The 24,061-nt window shown below is 40.8% G+C and overlaps 1 protein-coding gene across 1 annotated transcript in view; it reads left to right on the top strand.

Annotated features, from left to right (window-relative positions):
- Positions 1–2,197: 2,197 nt before the first annotated feature.
- Positions 2,198–24,061, top strand: part of usp13 (ubiquitin specific peptidase 13) — a 91,979-nt gene continuing 70,115 nt past the window's right edge. Inside the window, exons 1-3 of the mRNA XM_073041133.1 lie at positions 2,198–2,371; positions 7,252–7,377; positions 19,644–19,698. Coding sequence (XP_072897234.1) covers positions 2,261–2,371; positions 7,252–7,377; positions 19,644–19,698 — 292 coding nt within the window. The 5' untranslated portion in view covers positions 2,198–2,260. The remainder of the gene's footprint in view (positions 2,372–7,251; positions 7,378–19,643; positions 19,699–24,061) is intronic.

The following is a 24,061-nucleotide window of genomic DNA, read 5'->3' on the forward strand; positions in this document are numbered from 1 at the left end:
TCCCCATTTTGGTCTCCTTACCTTAGACTGAAGCAATAATGAAATCATTTTTCTTTAGCAAAACTTGATATCAGATTGCTCAGTGTTGGAGCCTGTTGAGTCACACCAGACCAGGCTGCAAGGCAGAATAATCCTTTCAGAGCAAGTGATTTACAAAAATAACAGCTGATAATGACTTCCCTATGTACTGTTCAAGATGAAGTAAACAGAACTGCTACTTTGCAATCTTTAATTTTGCTTATGCATCTATTGTTCTGGGATTTTGTAACTGATACAGTTCTAATGATTTACTGTTCAGTGTTGGAAATGACAGATGATGGTTCTTATTCTCCGCTATGTCAAACAATATCAGAGTGGATGGGCACTTGTTTGGGAGAATAATTTGTAGGCATACAGGAATATAAGGTGAAGGGTAATGAGAGGAGTGGAATTGCTCCTTTAGGAGGTGTCATAGGAATCTAATGAGCTGAGTGACCTACTGAGTCATTATTGGATGAAACATACCTATAGTAACATTGAGAATAAGATCAGCTTGCTAAATGACTAACCTGCCTTCCTAATGTCCAAAACATGTTATTAGCCAGCTTTTTGTTACATAATGGAATATGTTTCCATAGCAAAACACTGTGAATTATCAGTAAATAGTATCTGAACTTAACTAACAACTGTATCACAGTTTTAATTGCATGCTGTGCATTGCAGGATGGGAAATGCAATATCCCAATTTATTGTGGACCCTTCACACCTAGTCAACTATCTTAGATTGTTTGTAACTCATTGACAATATTTTTAATCTTTATTTTCACTTCCAACTTATCCAAGTACAATGTGAATAGAAAATAATTTATTTCCTACCATTCTGATTCAACATCCACATTAATTTTTTAGATTTGGTCTGTGAACAACTCATTCCAACAGCTGACACCTATTTCATGTTTACTTGCATTTCCATTCACTTCAAGTTGAATAATATTTACTTACCTTTTGTATTCAATTCAAATGTTTCTCTGCAGAATACGACAAATACTGTATTCTATCTTTTCAGATGCTGGTGGACCTTGATCACTCTCTTTTTAGTAATCGTTATTAATTTTAATTAAATTCATTTTCATGTACAGGGTAGTTAGCAACTACTTCTGTGAATTATGCAATAATATTATTTAATAGTATTTCTGGTTGCCTTTTGCGTGAAGTCACGTTTTCCCTCCTGTATGATTTTTGTCAGGTTGGGGGTAAAGAAAGGGATGAGGTGAGTGAGAGTCAGGGGCAGTAAATGCAGATTTCAGGTTGGAGTGCTCTAAGGTCAGAGGCCAGTGAACCGTGAGGATGTAGGTTGAAGGTCCAACATCTGCAGGTCCCGAAATCGAGGGCTGGTGATCCTAGAGGCTGGAGGCCCGTGATCAGCAAGTCCCAGGCTTGCTGGTGGTTCTGCACGTTAAAGCCTCTGGGTCAGCAAGTGCAGAGTTTTACGATCCAATGCCTGTAATCGCAGGGCCATGGTCTTGAGCCCAGAATCTTGAAGGTAGCCTGTCCTAGGATCAGAGGCCCTTTTGTGTGTTGGGTGGGTTTGTTTTGCTCTTGCTGCTGGTTGTGTGTTCTGCTGAACATTGTGGGCATGCTCTGCTGGTGCTGGAATGTGTGGAGACACTTGCGGGCTGCCCCCAGCACGTCCTCCCATTGTGTTAGATGTTAATGCAAGGGATGCATTTCACTATGTTTTGATGTACATGTGATTAATAAATAACTCTATTCTGATAAAATCACAATGTTGGGAATAATCTGCAGATGATTCAGCACCTGAGGAAAGTGTAAGGAGTAAATATTTTAGGTTGAAGTCTCTTTTACCGTCTTCAGTAATGAACGTGTACATAGCTCGATTGTTTTTCTAGTATAAAGTTTGTCAGAGACTTGGTACTTGGACTTGTGCTGTTTAGCCACTGTACAAAATCATAAAAATAAACCAAAGTGCTGGAAACACTCAGCAAGTCAGGCAGCATCTGTAGAAAGAGGAAAAAGAGTAAGCGTTTCAGCTTCGTTACCGTAAGAATCCTCCGTTAAAGTTCTCTCAGTTTATTAACTGGAAGTAAGCCCCCGTCCCCAACTCCACCCCCCTCCGAGTGCAGGAACGTCAGGAGCTCCTATGGCAGGAGGGAGGGCGGTACTGGTTTAAAAATAGTTATCGTCCTGCTGTCTCTGCTCGTCCAGTTCTCTTCATAATCAATGTCTGCCCTGAACAGCATTCTGGGTTAGGAATGTCAACATGGCTGCAGACATCGGAGAACTGCTGGTCCCGTACATGCCAACTATCAGAGTCCCTCGATCAGGGGACAGGGTTTACAAGAACGAATGCGCCTTCTCCTTTGACTCCCCAGTAAGTAAGCACCGCACGACTTCAGCGGGCAGCTTCCTAGACTGAGGAACTGAAATGTTCTTTATTGACACGTGAATTGCAGCCCCTACTGATGTTCGTGGGTTGGCGAACTTGTTGCACCTTTGGGCGAATCCACCGTGGGAGAAGAAGAAATGTTTAGTGAGTGAGCGGCGGGGCCAGCAGCGGGTAACGGAGTGGGGCCACAGAACTACTGAGTGATGATGCATAGGGACTTGGGTTTGTTTGGTGTGAATGGGCGGCGAGGATTTAAACAGGAATGAGGAGGGTGTTGGATAGCAAAGGGGAGTAAATTAGAGGGAAAAGCAAATGGATGGTAACGAAAGCTTTAAACGATTACTTTAAAAAAGTTGTAGCAGAAAACAGCATCGAGCTTTTAACTCGTACAATTTCAAAAGGGAGGCATGGAAACGGTCAGTTTTTAAATTAATTTTTGTAGGATGTAAATGTTAAAATGTGGCAAAAGTGACTCAGCTGTTTGGCGTTCATCAACAGTGGCCGGGACAGGTTATTTATATCCAGATAGTTAAGGCTCGGGTGTCGTTTTTTTCGTTAGCCATGGACAGATTTGAGCATAACAGCCAGTTTAGGACGATCATCGAAATGAATTAATTTAATCAATTACTTGCTTGCTTCAATGTGTTAGTAACATTGAATGCGGTATTTTTAGTTGTTATCTCGTATTTTATTTGTGGTGTAATGTGATCACGATATTAACAGTGAACTGGAACGTGTGTGCTCCCTCAAGTGGCGATTAAGTATAAGAAAGGTTCGCATCCCTGTGTAAAATCCTATCCGGAACCGTTTGACTTGTAATACTAACTGAATAATTTCCTCATTATTTCCAACAGGAAAAATAAATATGTTTTTCAATCGACATAATTTTTTTTCATTATTTGCTTTCACGAAGACAATATTTCCGTTTGTGGAGAGTATGACATTGAAATAAAGAACTAGCTAACACTGGGAACAATTGGTGACTAAATTCTCCCGGTGAATTACCTAAATTGGGAGAGTTGTACCAGTCGCTGGATATCTTCTGTCCCTTAGCAGGAGAAATCTTTTAGAGATAACATGACCGTATACAATTGGGACCCATTGATCTTGGCAATCCAAGTCCTTGACATCTTAAATACATCTAGACAAGTGGGTTCATAAACCTTCTGTTCCTTCCATTATCTCTTCCTTCCCTCCCCTGCCCCCAGATGATAATTCCTTGTACTCTTTACTGTGACTCTACAATGGATGCAATCTCATTGGCTCTCCACTTTGATTTTAGAGTGCCTAGACAACAGCAAAACATATGTCAGGCTGTTATCAATTACAGTTCAATGTCCAATACCATCACCTTCTCAGTAAGAGTCAGCAAACATCAAAACTTGGGACTTTGTATTCCCCCCGTGTCCTTGTCAAGAGACCACAGTGAGTGTGGATCAGTAATAACATCTCCCCATCACTGACAATCTACACAGCTGCACCTCACTGACCTGTTCTTAGCCCACTACTCTACTCACTCTCCCTTCAGGACTGTGTGGTTCGGCACAGCTCAAATGTCGTATATAAATTTGCCACACTACTGTTGTTGGCAGAATCTCAAATGGCAACAAGGAGGCCTGGAGGAGTGATTCTAGATCAGCTGGTTGAGCGGTGTTGCAACAATAACTTCTCACTCAATGTCATCAAGACTAAGGAACTGATTGTGGCCTTCAGGAGAACACACATCAGTCCTTGTTGAGGGGTTCCTGGGTGTTAACATCTCTGAAGAGCTGTCCTGGCCCCAACATATTGTTGCAATTGTGAAGAAGGCATGTCAGCAGTTATCGTTCATGAGAAGTTTGAGGAGGTTTAATATGTCACCAAAGACTAGCAAATTTTTGCAGATGTACGGTGAGGAGCATTCCGACTGGTTGTATCACTGCTTCGTTTGGAGGCTTCAATGTACAGAATTGTACGTAAGTGGCTGCAGAAGGTTGAAGACTAGGCCAGCTGTATCACAGACACAGCCCTGCCCGTCATCAAGGACGTCTTTAAAATGGCAACATTCTTCATTAAGGATCCTGAACATGCCCCTTATTACTATCATCAGGGAGGAGCTACAGAGGCCTAAAGACCCATTCTCAATGTTTTAGGAACAACTTTTTCCCCTCTGTCATCAGATTTCTGAAACAGTCATGAACACTACCCTGTTATTTTTTTCTTGAACTATTTAATCTTTGATAACTTTTATAGTAATTTTATGTCTTGCACTGTACTAGTAAGACAACAAATTTCGTGACATATGTCGGTGATAATAAACCTAATTCTCATTCTGCTTGGAATAATTACTGGGAGAAACCAGGTCATGGATTGGACTCTGCAGAGGACTTCAATATCCATCACTTCTACCACCAAGAGTTACTTCAAAGTGTCATTGCTGACCAAGTTGGATCAAGCATTGTCAGTAGCAGCTGGCAGGAGAGCTAACACAAACATATCACTTCTAGCAAGTCTATTGGTCTACAACAGAATTGATAGCTGATGTGCAGATAAAAGCCCTGTCATCCCATTCAGAACAATCTCCATTCTGTTACGCGGTAGTACCATCAGGGCAAAATGACATATGTTAAAGCCAGAACTTGCAGACCAAAACCCAAGATCAAAGAGGAGCTGTGCACCATTGCAATGATAAACTGATGAAAACTATTATTGACAATACCACTGAGTGGCAGTTACTAGTTAACTGCTACTGGTGTTCCAGTTGGGTTTTGCCAGGGCTACTTGACTGGAATGGGAATCAAGAGGCAATGTTTACCACTGACAGGAAACATATCTAGCATTAAGGAAAATGGATGTGATTGTTGGAACTCCTTCTCAGCACTGTGGTGATGATATTGCAGGAATTCCTCCAGGCAGTGTTCTAAACCCAGCATCTTCAGCTGCTTCTGGAATAACTGAAATGGGCAAGTGTGATCTAGCTGTACGGTGTAATATCCAGTGACATTCACAGGTACTCTTGATGGTGAAGCACTCTAAACATGCTAAGCAATATTTCCAAATACTTTTAATATCACTTTTTAAATTTCAGATTTCCAGACTTTTGTGTTTTTTTTAGATTACTGGCATATTGGGTCAAAATTCCAGTAGAAATTTAGTAAAACAAAAATTCAGGCTCAAATCTGATTCCTTCTTCTATCTTTGATCAACATATTTGGCTGAAAAGGATAGTGTATTAATTTTCAGTTTCTAAGTATTATAATTTATTTTATATTTCTCAAGGTAATATGTCAGATGATCTTGTAATGCTTGAGTGGATTGCTGCCTTTCAGATGTCAAATGTGATGGAAATTGTGTTTTAAAACTGATGATTAGTGGTTGGGTGTGTATACTCTTTTCTCTTTTGTGCATTTTTATATTGCTACTTGAGTTTATATAAATCATGTCTTTGTACAGATTCGATAATTTCTAACATAATATTTTACATTTTCATATTTGTTATAATTGTTTTGTGGTTTTACTTTCTGTTAATTGACCCACCATTCCATTGAACATGGGAGATAAAAACACTGCATTCTGCAGGTTAGAGAAAAAGAGCTATTTTGACTGAGTCATACAGGTCTGGCTCGGTTCTATTTTAAAACTCTGCATTCTGTCTTTGTAATCTAATACTCTGCCTATAGGAAAACTTAAGGCAATACCTGATATGGAGCAAGTTAGAAGCAAGATATAAACCTGCTGTATACAGTGGGGTCCTGGAAATAGATAAACTATGGCTTCACAGTACCATCATTGGCGAGAAGGAGCCTCTACGGCAAGCTGTGTAAACGCGCTATTTTGTCAAAGTGCACATGGTAACTTACAATTAGAAAAGTTAATTATATTGTTGTGTAAGATATAACACAGGAGTCAACTAAGTATAGTTAATAAACTATTTTAGTAACAATGAGTTTGAGGTGAACTCTGTGTAAAAAGAACACACTGAATAGATTTTTAAAAGAAAAATAGCTTTCATATTCAAACCAAAATAAGCAATTGATGTTAAATGGTGTGTGTGTGTATATGTGTGTGTGTGTATATATATATCTATCTATCTATCCCAGGGTATGTACTTGTCTGTGGTGGATTTGTAAGTTAGGCATTGGTTTATGTTTGACTGAAGGGTAATTAAATGTCTACAGATATATTGCCTCATTTATTATAAATTATAATTTTCCACAATGTGATTGGAGCAAGCTGCTGGAGGAGATGATAGAGGTGGGTATAAATGTAAGGTTTTAAATAAACATTCAGACACATACTTTGATAGGAAGCATTTGGCTAAGCTTAGATAGGAATCTTGATTAGCATGGACAAATTGGTTGAAGGGCCTGTTCCTAAGCTGTATAATGTTATGAATCTGTTATGATGCTGGCTGAGAAAAGTTGAAGGCGGCTTGTTAATGCAGACATTTTTGTCTGGAAGAGATTTAAATAAAGCGGTGATTGAAAGCAGAGGAGATGAAAAGAAAAAATGTTAAAACTCAAAGATATAACATCTCAGTTCTGTTAATATTGAATTGTACTGACTGTTTTATAAATAGTATGAAATATTTGTCATTTTCTTAATGGCATGCCATACCAACCTGTAGAAGCTTACTTCCAAATCTTGCGCCTGACTTGTCTGAGTTTTATTTCAGATTCCAAGTATCTACAGCATTTTGATTCATGATATGATTTTAATCAGAGGAGGAAACCTATTTATTGTGTCTTTTATGATTATGTTAACTTACGGTTGAATTACAATTTGAGGTTAGAAACTGTATGCGATATTGCAATTATATGAAATTGTTTTTCAAATATAAACTGTCTCCTGTATTTCCCCAAGTTTCTATTCTGTTTAAATTACAGGAATCTGAAGGTGGCCTTTATGTGTGCATGAGTACTTTCCTTGGGTTTGGAAGGGAACACGTGGAAAGGCATTATCGCAAAACAGGACAATGTGTCTACATGCATTTAAAGAGAACCATAAAAGAGGTAAGAATGGTACCAGTAATGATGTAAGAAGCAACACACACAAGATGCTGGAGGGACTCAGCAGGTTAGGCAGCATCTATGGAAATGAATAGATGATCGATGTTTTGGGCTGCAACCTTACTTCAGGACTGTGAAGGAAAGGGAAAGATGCCAAAGTAAAAAGGTGGGGGAAAGAGACTAGCTGGACGTTGATAGGTGAAACCAGGTGGGTAGGAAAAGTCAAGGGCTAGAGAAGAAGGAAACTGATGGGAGTGAGCCATAGGAGAACGGGAAGGAGGAGGGGACCCGGGGGAAGTAATAGGGAGGTGAGAAGCAGTAAAAGGTCAGAGTGAAGAATAGAGGGGGGTGAAGGAGAAATCGATATTCGTGCTATCAGGTTGGAGGTTACTCAGACAGAATGAGATGATGTTCCTGTACCACGAGGGTGGCTTCATCTGGGGACAAGAAGAGGCTATGGACCAACATGTCAGTATGTGAATGAGAATTAAAATATTTGGCTAGCAGGAAGTCCCGCTTGTAGCGGATGCTGTGGAGTGCTCGATGAAGCAGAACCCCGGTTTCTGATTGGTCTCACCAATGTAGAGGAGGCCGCTTTGGGAGCAGCAGACCCAATAGATGACCCAAGCAGATTTGCAGGTGAAGTGTTACCTCACCATGGAGGGCTGAATAGAGGTGAGGGTGGAGGCATAGGCAAGTGTAGCACTTAGGCCACTGCAGGGTTAAGTGCTGGGAGGGACAAATGGACAAGGAAATCGCAGAGGGAGCGATCCCTGCAGAAAATGGAAGGGGGGAGTAAAGATATGTTTAGTGGTCGGATCTCTTTGGAGATGGTGGAAGTCGTGGATGTTAATGTGTTTGATGTGGAGGCTGATGGCGTAGTAGGTGAGGACAAGAGGAATCCCATCATTGCTAAGGCAGCAGGAAGATGGGGTGAGTGTGGATGTATGGGAAATGGAGGAGATGCATTTGAGAGCAACGTCAGTAGTAGAAGGAAGGTGCCCTGTTCTTTGAAGAAGGAGGACATCTCTGAAAGCCGAGTCTGGAATAGATGCAGTGGTGGCAGAGAAATCGAGAAAAGAGAATAGCATTTTTTACAGGTGTAGGGTGGGAAGAAGTATAGTTAAGATGACCACAGGAATCAGTAGGTTTATGAAAGATCTCGGTTGACAGTTCGTCTCCAGAGGTGGAGACCAATGGACTGAGAAAGGGGAGGGAGGTGTTAGAGATGGACCAATGAACTTAAGGGCTGGGTGGAAGTTAGAGGCAAAGTTGATAGCTCAGCATGGGTGCATGAAGTAGTGCCAATGTAGTCGTCAGTGTAGCAGAGTTAGAGCTGAAGAGTATAATCAGGGACGGCTTTGAATATAGACTGCTGTACGTAGCCAGTGAAGAGGCAGGCATAGCTGGGAGTGCCCATGGCTACCCCTTGAGTTTGAAGAAAGTAGGAGGAGCCAAAGGAAAAATTGTTCAGGGTGAGGATCAATTCTGCCGTGCGGAGGGTGGTGGTGGAGGAGGAGGAGGATTGGTTGGTTCTTCTGTCAAGAAAGAAGCAGAGAGCTTTAAAGCCTTCCTGATTGGGGATAGAAGTGTATAGGGACAGACCGTCTATGGTGAATTTCGGGACGTATATTGTATACATTTCCATGGTATTAAATGTACCAATTGAACCTATTAAAGATGAGGCGGTCAGGGTAAGGAAACTGAAAGTTACTGAGGACATTGAAAGTGCACAAAATGTCACAGATGTAGGTGGAAAAGGACTGAACCAAGAGAGATAGAATAGAATCAATATATTGAGATATGAGTTCAATGGGGCAGGAGCTGGCAGAGGCAATAGGCCTACCTGGACAGTCCGGTTTGTAGGTCCTGGGTAGGAGGTAGAAGTGGGCGGTAAGGGAACTATGAGTTGGGTGGCAGTGGATGGGAGTTCTCTGAGTGGGTAAGGTCAGTGATGGTGTCGGAAACAGTTTTCTGATGGTCTGGAGTGGGGACCTCTTTGAGGGGTAGATATGAGGAGGTGTCTAGGAGTTGTTGCCTGGCGTCAGGCAAGGTAGAGGTCAGTGCATCACATTCCAACAACGCCCCCTTTGTCTGCGGGTTTGGTGGTGAGGTTGGGATTAGTGCAGAGAGAGTGGAGGGCAGTGCGTTTGGAAGGGGTCAGGTTGGAGGAGGGGAGAGGAGTGTTGAAGTCGAGGTGATTGATGTCTTGTCGGCAATTTGAGATGAAAAGATCCAGAGCAGACAGTTCTTATGATATAAGAAGTTTAAAAGCCATTACTCGTAATAGTATTTCAAAATTATATTATGATAATTATAGATATATAATATTATAAAAAACTATAATTCATGTATAAAAGCAATACTTCTGAGAAGTTGACATTACAGAAAAACAGGAATTTAATATTTGCAAATTACTACCATGGTCAGTGAAATTTGTGAAACTTTATTAAACTAGACTAGAAGAATGCAGCAAGTTGCAGCAAGCTGTTAACTTTTCTTTGGAAATTGTTTTATTACAATATCCTGGTATTTGTTCTTCAAATAATAGTTGGTCTCGAAGAAAGATCATTTTAATTTCCTTTAAATACAATTTGATTCAGTTAGTGAGAAAGTCACATTTTTTCTAAAAGTGCTTATTATAATATTTTTAAAATCAGAATAGCTGCTCTTCAGTGGAAACGTTTTCAGTATCTGTGGATACCCAGTTGAAAGTTGCTAATTAAATCCGTGTAATGGAAACAGGAGGGTGGTTAATACTGGCTGGATGCTTGGGAGCGGAAGCTCTAGTCAGAAGTTGATTTGAACTATTTTGAAGGATTTGCAATGTTTGTAGATGATGGAACTCCTGCAGATCATCAGTGCATTCATTTTAAAATAGCTTTTGATAAATATGAAGAAAAATACCGTTAGTTGGACATTGACTTTGGTGATTTGTTATGTTGAATGCTAAATTCAGCATGGTTAGAGTATGATGAGGATGGCCACTGTTGGAATGATGTAGCAATGTGTTCTTATAGATGGTGACACCATGGAGCAGCATGAAAAGAACAAGGGAACTGTTCAATATCCAGCTGACATGAATATACACTCATTGGCCACTTTATTAAATACATCTGTGCAGCTGCCAATCAGTCAATCAGGTGGCAGCAACTCAATGCATAAAAGCATGCAGACATGGTCAAGAGATTCAGTTGTTGTTCAGACCAAACATCAGAATGGGGAAGAAACGTGATCTAAGTGATTTTGACCGTGGAATCATTGTTGATGCCAGGTGGGGTGGGGTGTGGTTTGAATATCTCAGAAACTGCTGATCTCCTGGGATTTTCACACACAACTGTTTCTAGCGTTTACAGAGAATGGTGCAAAAATATTAAAAAAAACATCCAATGAGTGTCAGTTCTGTGGGTGAAAATGCCCTGTTAGTGACAGAGGTCAGAGGAGAATGGTCACAGGAAGGTGGCACTAATTCAAATAACCACATGTTACAACAGTGTTGTGCAGAAGAGCATCTCTGAACACTCAACATGTCGAATCTTTAAGTGGGTGGGCTACAGCAGCAGAAGACCACGAACACACAAAAATATACTTACTGGCCTCTTCAGCGTGCTGGGGCGCAGCATCCAGCATGTAGAGTGTGCCGTAGACAAGTTTCTTGGACATCTGTAATACAAAATACTGCAAATCCATTTCACTGGTTTACTTTGAACTTTGATGAGACTGATGGCGAGGGATCTGCGTGGTCTCAGTTGTTGTGTGGACTGGGCCCTTTTGTCGTGGCACCAGTTACAGCCACCCTGGAGGGGAGGTACTCTGGGCAGCGTTGGAGAGGAGAGAGGTACGGCAGGTGCTGGGTTGGGCACTAGCCCCTGAAAGCCGCCTCTCCCATTGGTGCTGCTCTCCAGTATTTGCTCCCTGGAAGACGATCTGGATTGTCTTCATTTGTTGCTCACCCGACATGAGATGAGGAACTGCAGAAACATGACTCCAGGACACCATCCCATGCACTATCAATCTTCAGGACATGCCACTGAGGGACTTGTGCTAACATTGGTGACTGTATGAGTAATCGAAAGGTTCAAAGGTTCATTTTGTTATCAGAGTATGTATGCAGAATACAACTCTGAGATTCGTCTTCTCCAGATTATCATAAAATGTAGAAAACCGTAGAAGTAGGTGAAAGAGGGACATTAATCCCCCCCCCCCCACATGATAGGAAAAAGGAACAAAAACTAGCAACTCCTCCCTTGCACAAAGACTAACAGATCACCCAAACCGTCCAGAATGCCAACCGGCAACAAGAAAGAATGGGCGAGAACATGAAAGCACATAGAACTGGAAGAGACTAATATGAACTTCAGTCCAAGCAACGATTCTCAGAATTTCAATTAAAAACTCGGAGAGCGCTGGGTCCCAGCGGCCCCTCGCCGAGCGCCGCAAACTAGCAACCCCTCTGCATTTACCTCAACGTTTCAATCTTCCTTGACAATTTAATTGGCCAAAAATGAAGTCAATCATGGTCCTTTGTCTTGTCTCTGAGCTTCTCCTTGTCGCAGCTCGTGCTCACATTTCTCATCTGGAGTTTTCTCGGGGATACTAGAGCACAAACTCACTTCATCAGACTGCAGACTGAGAGTCCTAGGCTCCAACAGTTTCAAAAACAAAATTAAACATAAGTAGAAGACATAGAAAAACTGAAATGATTGACCATCTGGAAGATGTCGCCTGAGGAATCATTGTTGACTGGCGCCATCTTGACCAGAACTAAATCGTGACTATATGTACTGTGTGTGACTGTTAGTGATGTGCTTTGCAACCTGGCCCTGGAGGAATACTGTTTTGTTCAGCTGTAGACGTGTATGGTGAATGACACTTGAGCTTTGAAAGTTTGGAACTTTGAAGTAAAGTGACCGTGGACAGATAAATTTAGGAACTCATCAGAATCGGATTTATTATTATCACTGACATATATCGTGACGTTTGTTGTTTTGTGGCTGCAGTGCATAAAATTAATGCAAATTATAATAAAGTATATAAAAATAAACAACCCGTAAAGAGAGCATAATAGTTGGTTAGTGTTAATGGACTGTTCAGAAATCTGTTGGTGGAGGCAAAGAAGCTGTTCCTAAAACATTGTGTCCTCGAGCTCCTGTACCACCTCCCTGAAGGTAGTGATGACAAGAGGGCTTGTACTGGATGCTGATGGAAGTGGGTCTTTTCGTGGCAGATATCATTCTGTGTGGTTAATGTAAGACTAACCGTGAAAATCTCCCTAAGAATTGCCCCATGGGGAAGTCGATGGTGTTGGTTGGGTTAGGTGGGTGAATGGAGGGGGTTGTTGGTGTGACTGCTGCGTTACCACTAATTGTTTCATTGATCAAATTAAAATTTTGAATCAAACACAAATATTTAAGTAATTTATTTTCTACATAAGCATTTTCAGATAATTTGGTTGTTCCATTGGCTTATTTGATTGAAGCACCTGTTATTTCTAGTTGTTTTTATTATCCTTAATTTCTACACCACCTTAATTTATGAATTCATATCCATTTTTTCTTTAACTTTTCATCAGAGGAACAATTTAAATGATGGTGCAAATTTTGCTACAGTAACGATGAAACAAGCAGGCTTTGCCATCTCATTAAGCTGTTTCTGCCAATTTCACCATCTTTTATTTCATTCCAGCCTATCACACACCTTGCCTTTTGTTCCCTCCACCCCTCCCCTCCCCTCTTTCTCTGCAACTTGAACAAGTGTCATTTCTAACTTTTCATAATTCTGATGAGAGATCGTTGGCAGATTCTGCCTGACCTGCTGAACATTTCTAGTATCTTTTGCTTTTAATTCAAATCTCCGACATCCACAGTATTTGAACGAAAAACAACCAAAGAAGCAACAGTTAATTCTTAATTCAGTGTTGTCATTTCACTATCAAAACCAGACACAGAGATTTTTGAAAAACAGGCAGTGTAATGATTTTATCAATACATCATGAATAGTTTGGTCACAGGTTGTCTGTTTCTGTCACTGATTTACTCACCACTCAGATCTACTGCATGGAGGTCCAATTACTTACAAAGAATATTATCAATTATTAGAAAGTTCTACATAATTTACAAGATGCCCACAATTGACAACCCAAAGGACATTCCAAAAGCAGGAAATCAGAGTGCACCAGCTTCTGGCCCCTGATGTTTTGTAATTTTTACAGGTGCTCACACATTAATAAACATGTTAAATAATAACACCCCTGCATTAGGGAGGTGTAGCATTTCTAGAAAAACAAAAGATATGATTTTCCACAGTACAACCAACCCCTTGAGAAAAAAGTGCCAGTTTATCATTTCTTCACATTTTGTACTTATTTGGTTATTTCTTTTCCCTTACACGAATTTCATAATGTTAACTGTGTCTCAAATTTTTGGTAGTGATTTGTTAGTTCTGTCAATGTGAATTTCCATAACCCAAGCTACCATAATTGTATATTGAATGCTAAACAAACTCTAAAGCTCACACACATTCATGACTGCTGTTTAATAAATTAGAAATATCATAAACCTTTCTTTTTCTTTCATTTTAAACTCCAAGAAAATATTGAAACACTGCTACATGGGAATCACAGTGCACATACATGATGTGGGTTCCCTCTCTGGGGCGGGGTGTGGAGGATTGACCAGCTTGCATTACCATCTCACCGTCTCCCACAGATACTGTACTCTGCATTTTCTCACCCTATTTCTTCCATTCTATTCTTCTGTCTCCGTTGCACCTGTTGTGACAATGCAACCTGCCATAATCCCTCCATGATTTCCCCTTTGTTACAGTTGACAGAGATCTCAAATGCGTTTCCTCCTATTCAAACTAAGCATGTGCATCTTTTTTTTCCTCATCTCTCATCCACTGGCCTCCACTTTCAACAGACCTGCGGTACGTTTCTAAATGATTACAACTTAATGCCACTGTTAGGTGTGTTCCTTACTCACCCCCTTCACTTTGAGGATTCTGAAGGTCACCGATAGCCACCGTCTTTTCTGTGCAGGGGAAGATGGACGATTACTTTGCAAACTCTTCCATTCACGTTCAAGCACGAACCTGAGCCCTTTCCACCCCAAATTCCAGTATTCCATGTCTTTTTCTCTTGCAATGAACCATCTCGGCTTCAGACGAGGAGAGGAAATTTCAAATTTTTTTTTTGTTTTCATCAGACAACAAACTGATGAATCTTGATGGTTGACACCTGTCGATGTTTTAACACCAGACTCACTGCTTTATTTAAATATAACTTAATGATCTTCACAAAGTGTTTGTGTCAGGCACTCACAGGATCTGAATATTTACAAGTATTGTACGTAGCCCGCAGAGCGTTGCCGTGGTTCACTGTTGCCATCTTGGCTGTGCTGTTTGAAACGCCAATGCCCTTGAATGGAAAATTCTGCAAAAAGTACTGGATATGACCCAGTCTATAACATGTCTCCCCACCATTGAGTACATCTAGTCAGAGTGTTGTCGCAGGAAAGTGGCATCCACCTTCAGGGATCCCTACCACCCTGGTGATGCTCTCTTCCCACTGCTACCTCAGGTGCAGGAACAGTTGTTACCCCCTCAGCCATCAGACTCTTGAACCAGAGGTGATAACTTCACTTACCTCATCACTGAACTGTTCCCACAACCTATGGACTCACTTTCAAGAGCTCTTCATCTCGTATTCTTGGTACTTATTGCTTATTTATTATTACCTCTTTTTTATGTATTTGCACAGTTTTCTTTTGCACGCTGGTTGTCCGTCCTGTTGATCCGGTCATGATTCTATTATGGTTATTGGATTTATGGAGTATGCCCACAAAAACATGAACCTCAGGGTTGTATATGGTGACATATAGGTACTTTGACAATAAATTTACTTTGAACGTTTAATATTTAATTTGCAGTTATGAGTTTTAGTAGATTTTTTACTCACTGAATTGAGTGACTGAGGATATATCTTTCATAGTTATTCATCCAAGCATAGAAATGCCAGAGGTGAGGCCCCTTATACTCTAAGCTGTCTTTTGTGAATTCAGTGTTATGATGAGAGCAATTCACATGTTTCTTGGAAAAGCAGATATCAATAACAAATTCAATGTATCAGCATAGCCTTTGGTCGATTGAGGAAACAGGTAGTTGAAGATTAGGGGCTCAGGTCTGACACACAGTTTATGGTTTACCAGGCAGCAGAGGTCTTAACTCTCCCCTACATTGTTCATTAGAGCAGGAATAGCCGCTGCAGGCACCTCATGGCAATGAAATGATGCCCTCAGTACTGTCTCTGAAAAATCATCCTGATTCACTAGACGGGTGAGTGAACTAGTGTCAGTGGCTTCTCCAAAATCAATATTCCAGTACTGAGGCCCTGGTTTCACTCAGTTAGATGTGATTGGCAGGCCATCGATTCGCCTGCTCAACACCACGTTCCTGAGAAACTCTATTCCAGGAGGGTATTACTAAGTGGGCAGAGGAAAATATTCAAGGAGATACTCAAAGCCTCCTTGAAGAAATTAATCAATTCTCCTGTTTCTAGCCCGTAACTGCTTAGACAGGAGTATTTGAGATAATTACTGAGGACCTCTTGGGCACGTGAATGAACAGCATGATACCTCACGATCTATCCACCTGTCCACACCTTTGGAATCTTCCTGACCGTCTGCAGAAGAGTTTTCAGTTCCCATGCGGTCCCTATTTGCCAACTCAGAGCCCATAAAGCTGCAGTGGAATTAATTTATCCTTGAAGCTGAGGGACTTTCTGAAGAACTTTTCCCATGACTTCTGTGCGGTATAAATTGCAACTCTGACTAGTTGGGAGGAATGGTCTGTTCCTATGTTATAGGTTTAGTGTAAGGAAATTGTTTCTGTTGAATAGCACATTGGTCCTGCTGATCTGTTATAATGTTAAAAGACACCAGTCATCACCTTGGAAAATTGAAAGCTGAATCAGTGTTGGTTTTAGAATAGAAACATAGACAATCTACAGCACTTTACAGGCCCTTCGGCCCACAAACGTTGTGCTGACCATGTAACCTTCTCTAAAAGCTGCTTAGAAATTCCCTACTGTTTAGCCCTCTGTTTTTCAAAACTCCATGTATCTATCTAAGAGTCTCTTAAAAGACCCTTTTGTATCTGCCTCCTCCCCCTTTGCTGGTAGTACATTCCACGCACCCACCGCTCTGTGTGGAAAAACTCACCTCTGATATCCCCTTTGTACCCACTTACAAGCACCTTAAAGCTTTTCCCCCTCGTGTTAGCCATTTCAGCCCTAGGAAAAAGCCTCTGGCTATGCACAATACAGATTTCTACAATACAGACTTCTTGGAAGTTGCGTGAATTGTTTAGGACGTTATAAGGTTTCACGGTATTCTCAATGACCATCATAAATGGTCACAACATGCTGGAGGAACTCAGCAGGCTAGGCAACATCTATGGACCAGTCAATGTTTTGTGCTGAAACCCTTCATCAGGACGTTTTGAAACACTGACTGTTCACTCTTTTCCATAGATGCTGCCTGGCCTGCTGAGTTCCTCCAGCATTTTGTGTGTATTTCCAGCATCTGCAGATTTTCTCTTGTTTGTGATTATAAATGGTCAGTTAGCTTGTTTCTCTTTCCCAATATGTAATATCACTGAGTTTGTGCTGACCTTCAGTTTTTCCACCCCGAGGATGAATTCAGATAGAGGTCAGTGTAGTTATTTTGCAGCAGAATCACTGATTTAAGACTGATCCTTCTTTTGCCCACATACCCCCTGACCACACGTTCCAGCATTAGTTCCAGTATCAATCTTCCTTTCCAAGGCAAGACGTCGTCACATGAAGGTATCTTCAGGACTATTTCAAATTACTGGTTGGTTCAATGTGAAGTGAAGCTTGTTCTTGAGAAACTTAAATTCTATGTTAATTATTTAAGTATTGGGGCTCTAACTGAGAGAGAGAGCATTCAATGTACTCTTGTCGTGCGATATGGTAATGTTATGTACATAGGCTATGAGTAAGGATTGTTTGGCACTGATCTGAAGGTAATGCTAATGGCATCTATAATCTAGTTCAGGACATTTCTGATGAGGGAAGAAATAGTAACTGATGATATTGAAAATGACCCCTTTGTAAATTGAGAAACGAAGAGAGCCCATATTAGGATCTGTTATGACAATAAATACACATATATGGAGAACTGAAGGAGGCAATATTTTCTGTTTGGATTTCTGTCAGATCAAAAAGCAAGATTCTCTTTCTCGCATCGTTATTACATTCAGTACCCTGAGTTAAAATGTGCAATTCTGTTTGCAGCTATAGTTTTGGAGAGTGCAGTTTAAAGAATCACTGAGTTGGTAACTCATCATTTATGGATGTGAATTATCAATTGGACTACAAAGGTACTGCTAGAAACATCAGTGTGACATCAGCAAGGGATTTGGCTTTGCAAAGGAAGCTCAATTTTGTGGGTTATACCTTCCATTTAATGACCAAAATAGTCAAGCTGTCACGCTATCGTGAATGGGATGTTAATATCAAAGGTATTCTCAGGTGAAGTGGCTGGTAATTTGCAGGATAACATCTCACAATTTGCAACAAAATAACTGAATTGACATCTCAGATTTCTGGTCGCTTCAAATATTTTGTATGACGTTCTGTACCTCTGTGAGTCCCATGTGAAAGAACAAGTCCTGGAGTTGCTGATAGTTGTTCACAGTAGTTTTGTTGAGTATGCTCAAAGATTGTACTCCTTGTGAAGTTCAGGAGAGGCCATAAAACTGTCCTTCCTTAATGCAGGCATTGAGGAGTCTGCTCGAATGACCACTGCCAAGTCAGACCTGGTGGGGGTATAACTTCTCTATTTGGGGAAAATGGCTGCAAGAAACTAATTCAGTGTTGATATTTCTGAATTTTTTGAAAGTTGTTTCAGTTTTTAGATCGTACTGGTTTAATTTATAATTTTCAAATGTTTCTGAATATTAGAAATATACAGAAATGGTTAAAGATTATTGACAGTTTTGTTAGCTGGCCGGCTTAATTGATACAGCATTTTGAAGCAAATTTTTGGGAAGGCTTATCAAGTTGGAAAATTTATAATGGAGAGAGTTGACAGAAGGTCTGACTAAAATAAAGCAGAAGGTAGTTGAATAGATCAAATTATATGGGTGCTCGACATGCATGTGATTATTTAAGATAGACTGATAGATTGGATAGATAAAGCATAAATCTGGAGGAGTGGGAGATGTATTTTAGTAGAGATGAAAGGGAGTGCAGAAAATTCAAAGATTTCAGGTAAAGTTTAGGGTTCAGAAATATCTTTAAAATGGCTGGCAAGTTGATCCAACTGTTTGAAAGAGAAAAAGTAAACCTTGGGGTTTAAAAGTAGGTACATAAACAATGAGTAGAACTTTTTAGCTGGATTGGAGTTCTGATGATGCTTTGCTGGTCTTGTGCACAATATCGGTAAGAAGAAGGTGAGCAATAACTTACAAAGAGGTTTGGGCATGGAATACTATAGCCAATGGTTTTAGCAGCTAAGGACATAGCCAGCAGTGGTGGGACAGTTGTATTTTGAGGATGGGAAAGAGGTAAGATCTGATAATGTCTGAATGTTATAGGTTGGAGGAGAATGCAGTGATAGGGATGGATGAGGCCACTCTCTAGGCTTGTGAGAGTGATCTGAAAATATAGGGGTGGTAAGAATTATCACCTCACAATTATCTGTGGAAGAATCTGCAATTCCCACATTATCTTCATCAGCCAGTTTCAACCCCTTAAAACTGCTTCAGAGAGAGTATGAATATTTGTGAATGGTCCGTCTGGCTTAAGATGTTTGCAACAGAGTTTAGGATGACTAAACTGTTGAGAATAGGATGAGGGTCAAATCTTGAAAAAAATGAAAGCACAAAGGGGTGGGGTAGGGAAACGTGGGTTCAATAAATCAGGCTGTGTTACAGAAACGAATTAGGTGACCTTAGTAATAACGGATTCCTATTTTAGTTGGATAGGAATTCTTGTAGGGGATTACTGCCTTGTCAATTAACTCCAGAATTGTGTCAGACATTTGTCTACAGTATTCCTTGGAATTTTGTGTTGCCGAAATGCTGAAAAGTACCTGTATATTAGAATTTTATTGACTATTAATACTCGTACCATTCAGTTTTAATTGTCAGTCTTTTGAATTATTAAGTACTGATAAAGATGAAGAATAAATTGTAATTGTGAAGTTGACATGCACCTAATTAGATTTTCTCTTGAATTACTACAGAAAGCGACAGGAGCTTCTGGTGGAGGGCTTCCAAAGAGATCTCGGATTTTTCTTGGTAAGGTGAAAATGTTAACTCCAGTGATTGGTGCACATTTCTTTAGAGCAATTTAATGCAGCAGGTTTTGCAGTGTTTTAATTTTGAATTATTATTTTATCTATGTACAAGTTTCTATCTTTTAGATTATTTCCAAGTCTATCCTTGGATCTAAATGCACATTATTTTGATTCACGACCTGTTCATTAGAAGATTTTGGGTGATCAGCAAATCATCCTGTCAGTTCCTGATCCTTGCAGAAAGTGTTGGATTCTTATTTAGCAGATTCATAGTCCCAAGCCTGCTGGACAGTGTCAACAAGTTGAATATTCTTTTCAATGCCAAGCATTTTTGCAGAAGAAGTCAAATGTTGGGCGTGACTCTGGGGGAGAAAAAAGTCACTTGGTCTTAGAATCAGGTTTAGTATCACTGACACATGTGGTGAAGTTTGTTGTTTTGCGACAGCTGTACAATGCAAGGTATAATAACGGTTCTGAGTTATAAACATGCAAAAGAACAATAGCGAGGCAGTGTTCGTGAACCATTCAGAAATCAAATGACGGAGGGGAAGAAGCTGTTCCTAAAAAACGAGTGTTGGTTTTCAAGTTCCAATGCCAGCTCCCTGGTGGTACTAACGAGAAGAGGACATGTCCCAAATGGTGATGGATGCTCTTCTTAAGGCACCTCTTTAATGGTGCCTGAGATGGAGCTGTCTGAGTCTTTAGCCTCTTTTGATCCTGTATTATGGAGCCTCCATGCCAGGCAGTGATGGAACTGGTCAGAATGCTCTCTATGGTTCATCTATTAAAATTTACTGAGCGTTTTAGTGACATATCAAATCTCCTCAAACTCGTGATGAAGTAAGGCCACTAGCGTGCTCTGCTCATGACTGCATCAATGTGTTGGGCACGGTATGGCTCTTCAGGCTCCTGAGTGCAGCAGGGAGAGGTTGAAGATGTTCCCGTATGCTCTAGCACAGGTTTCAGTACCCTGCCAGGCATACCTTCAGCACCCGATGCCTTGCGAGGGTTCACCCTCTTGAAAAATGTTCTAATGCCAGCTTCCAAGACAGACCTCACAGGATGGGAACAAAGAGTTATTTGGGTTTTATTAGAAGAAAAGGGGAAGAAGTGTTCCAACCAGACTTTTGCAATTGTGTTATGAATCAAAGCATGTTACTACAAATCTTTGTCTCTTGTATAGAAAACCTGAAAACTTAGATGATTGCGTGCACTTTGAGCATGTTAGTCATAAAATACAGTAGTCTGCAAATTCAACTTGCAATTCCTGGCTTCTCAAGTTCAAGTTTAATTGTCATTCAGCCATACGCATGTATATAGCTAAACGAAACATCATTCTCCCAGGACCAAGTTGCAAAATATGGTCCATACGGTCGCACACAACCACAAAGTTACGATAGCACATACAGCCACAAAATAGTATTAGCACAAGTCCCTGAGTAGCATGGCCTGAAGATTGATGGTGCATGGGATGTTGTCGTGGAGCCATATTTCTGGAAGAACAGCCTCTCCTCTTAAACATCAAACCATCATCTCCAAAAATGTATGTGAGGAGCTGATGGGGTTTATGCCATTAAGGTAAATAAACTATGACTGAATGCCTCATTTTCAGTTAAGGTAAAACTGGCATGGGTTTGTAAGGGATGGACATACTTGGGAAAACCTAATTTAACATTTCAAGGAGGTGACGACATCAACTGAAGTGGGAATGACCAACCGAAAGGTTCATCGTCTGAGTCTGCTCATTGAAGTTCATGGGTTTGAAGCTAATTAACCCTGGAAGAAATTACAAACGAGAAAATCTGCAGATGCCAGAAATCTGAGCAACACACACAGAATGCTGGAGGAACTCAGCAGGCCGGGCAGCATCTAGGAAAAGAGTACGGTCGGCATTTTGGGCCAAAACCCTTTGGCAGGACGAGAGGGGAAAAAGCCTAGGAGTAGATTTAAAAGGTGGGGGATGGGGAGAGAGAAACACAAGGGGATAGGTGAAACCTGTAGGGGGAGAGAATAAATTAAAGAGCTGGGAAGTAAGTTGGCAAAAGAGACAGAAGGCCATGGAAGAAAGAAAAGGGGGAAGGAACACCAGTGCGAGGCGATGGGTGGGCAAAGAGATAAGGTGAGGGAGGGAAAAGGGCTTGGGAAATGGTGAAGGAGAGAGAGGGTGTGGGCATTACTGGAAGTTTGAGAGATCAATGTTCATGCTATCGGGTTGGAGGTTACCCAAACGGAATATAAGGTGTTGTTCCTCCAACACCTTACCACTCAGGGTCCTAGTCAGTCCTTCCAGGTGAAGCGACCTTCACCTGTGAGTCTGTTGGGGTCTTATACTCTGTCTGGTACTCCTGGTGTGGCCTCATCAGTGAGACCCAACATAGATTGGAAGACTGCTTCACTGAGCACCTGCACTTCGTCCAACTTAAAAAGCAAGATCTCCCAGTGGCCACCTGTTTTAATTTCCTATTCCCATTCCAATATGTCTATCCATAGTCTCCTCCTCTGTTGTGATGAGGCCACACTTGGCCATCAACACCTTATATTCCGTATGGGTAGCTTCCACCCTGATGGCATGAACATTGATTTCTCGAACTTCCAGTAATGCCCCCACCCCCCCCCCTTCATCGTTTCCCATCCCCTGTTCCCTCTCTCACCATATCTCCTTGCCCACCCATTGTATCCCTCTGGTGCTCCTCCCCTATTTTCTTCCTTCCCTGGCCTTCTGTCTCTTTTACCAATTTACCTCTCAGCTTTTTATTTCATCCTTGCCCCTTTCAGGTTTCACCTATCGGCTGGTGTTTCTCTCTCTCTCTCTCCATCCCCCACCTTTTAAATCTCCTCAGCTTTTTTTTTCTCCAGTCCTGCCCAAGGGTTTCAGCCTGAAACGTCAAATGTACTCTTCCTAGATGCTGCCTGGCCTGCTGAGTTCCTCCAGTATTTTGTGTGTGTTGCCTGGAAGAAATAGTTGAGCTATGGGACAGTGGTTAGCAATAACAAATAGATAATCAAATGTGCATAATGGTGTCATGCTAAGACATGTGTTGGCTTTTTAGTTTGACTTAGGTGAAGGGAGGGATAGACCAGATGGTGCCATAGCAAAATTAGCAGAGCTGTTGCCTCATGACAACAGAACTCCATCTTCATTACTGACCTCTGGCCTTGTCTGTGTGGAATTTGCATGCTCTTCATGTGTTTCTTCGGCTTTTTTCCAGATACTGCAGCTTATTCCCATCTCAAAGGTGTGTTGGTTGTTTGGTAAATGACACCGAATGTGTAGGTGATTGGTAGGATCTGGGGTAAGTTGATGAGAAAATGGGAAGAATAAAAAATGGGGTTAATGTAGGATTAGCATAAACAGGTGTTTAATGAGTGGTGCAGACTCTGTTTCTGTGCTGTATGACTGAGTCTGTGGTGACAAACATATCAAAGTTTGTTTATGGCTCAGAGACAGCTCTTGTAAGATGTTCAGTAGAAATTCTGAAGTCGAATGATTTTAACAGGTTGAACAAATGGGCAAAATTGTTGTTTTGTAGCAGTAGTACAGTACAAGAAGGTGGTGTACTTGGAAGTGAATTCATTCACTTTTGACCTTAAAAGGATAGAGATATAAATAGTGAAATGTTAAAAGCAGTGGAAATCAAAGGCATTTTTGGGGTGAGGGGAATAAGAGCAGCTGGTGGTGTCCATGAATGTAGATTATTAAAATGTCATGGGCAAGTACAGAATTTGTGCTTGTAATAGATTATTAATACTTTAATAATCTATATACATAGCCCTAGAGGATCCTTAGTAGGATTCTACCTACCGTAGAATTGCCAGAACAATACCTGTTTTCCATGGTTTAGATTTTGTGGAGAGATTTGCTCCTTGGAGTCTAGTAGGTTGAAAATAATTTGATATAAAGCTTTCAAGATATTGAGGGAAAATTGTTGAGTGGACAGAGGGAAAATGATTTCTGCTGATTATAGATTTGAGGCCTAAGGGAAGCACTTTTCAATGTGGCGGATGTTAGAAATTTGACATTGCCTTCTGCAAATGGCAGTGCAAGTCAAATGTTAACTCGCAGATGAGTGGATAATGGAGTAGGCTTGGTGGTCGGAATAGGTACTCCTATCGCACATGTATTTATGAGAATTTTTCTCTTAGAAATAAGTTCTTGTCATGTTATTTAATACATATTTTAAAAAATGTTGTCTCAGGCCATTGTCATCCAATACTCTCAGAGTTTTCGCACGCTTGAGCCACTAATTCCTGATTAATACCAGATTGCATAATGTTTCCTTTTATGGACATATCTTTTGTATAAAGGTGGCATAACTCTTAGTAACTGTCAGCCATTCAAACTTAGGAACCTGGAAGGAAAGGAC

The sequence above is a fragment of the Hemitrygon akajei genome, chromosome 3 (genome assembly GCF_048418815.1).
Source record: "Hemitrygon akajei chromosome 3, sHemAka1.3, whole genome shotgun sequence".
Taxonomy (NCBI): Eukaryota; Metazoa; Chordata; class Chondrichthyes; order Myliobatiformes; family Dasyatidae; genus Hemitrygon; species Hemitrygon akajei.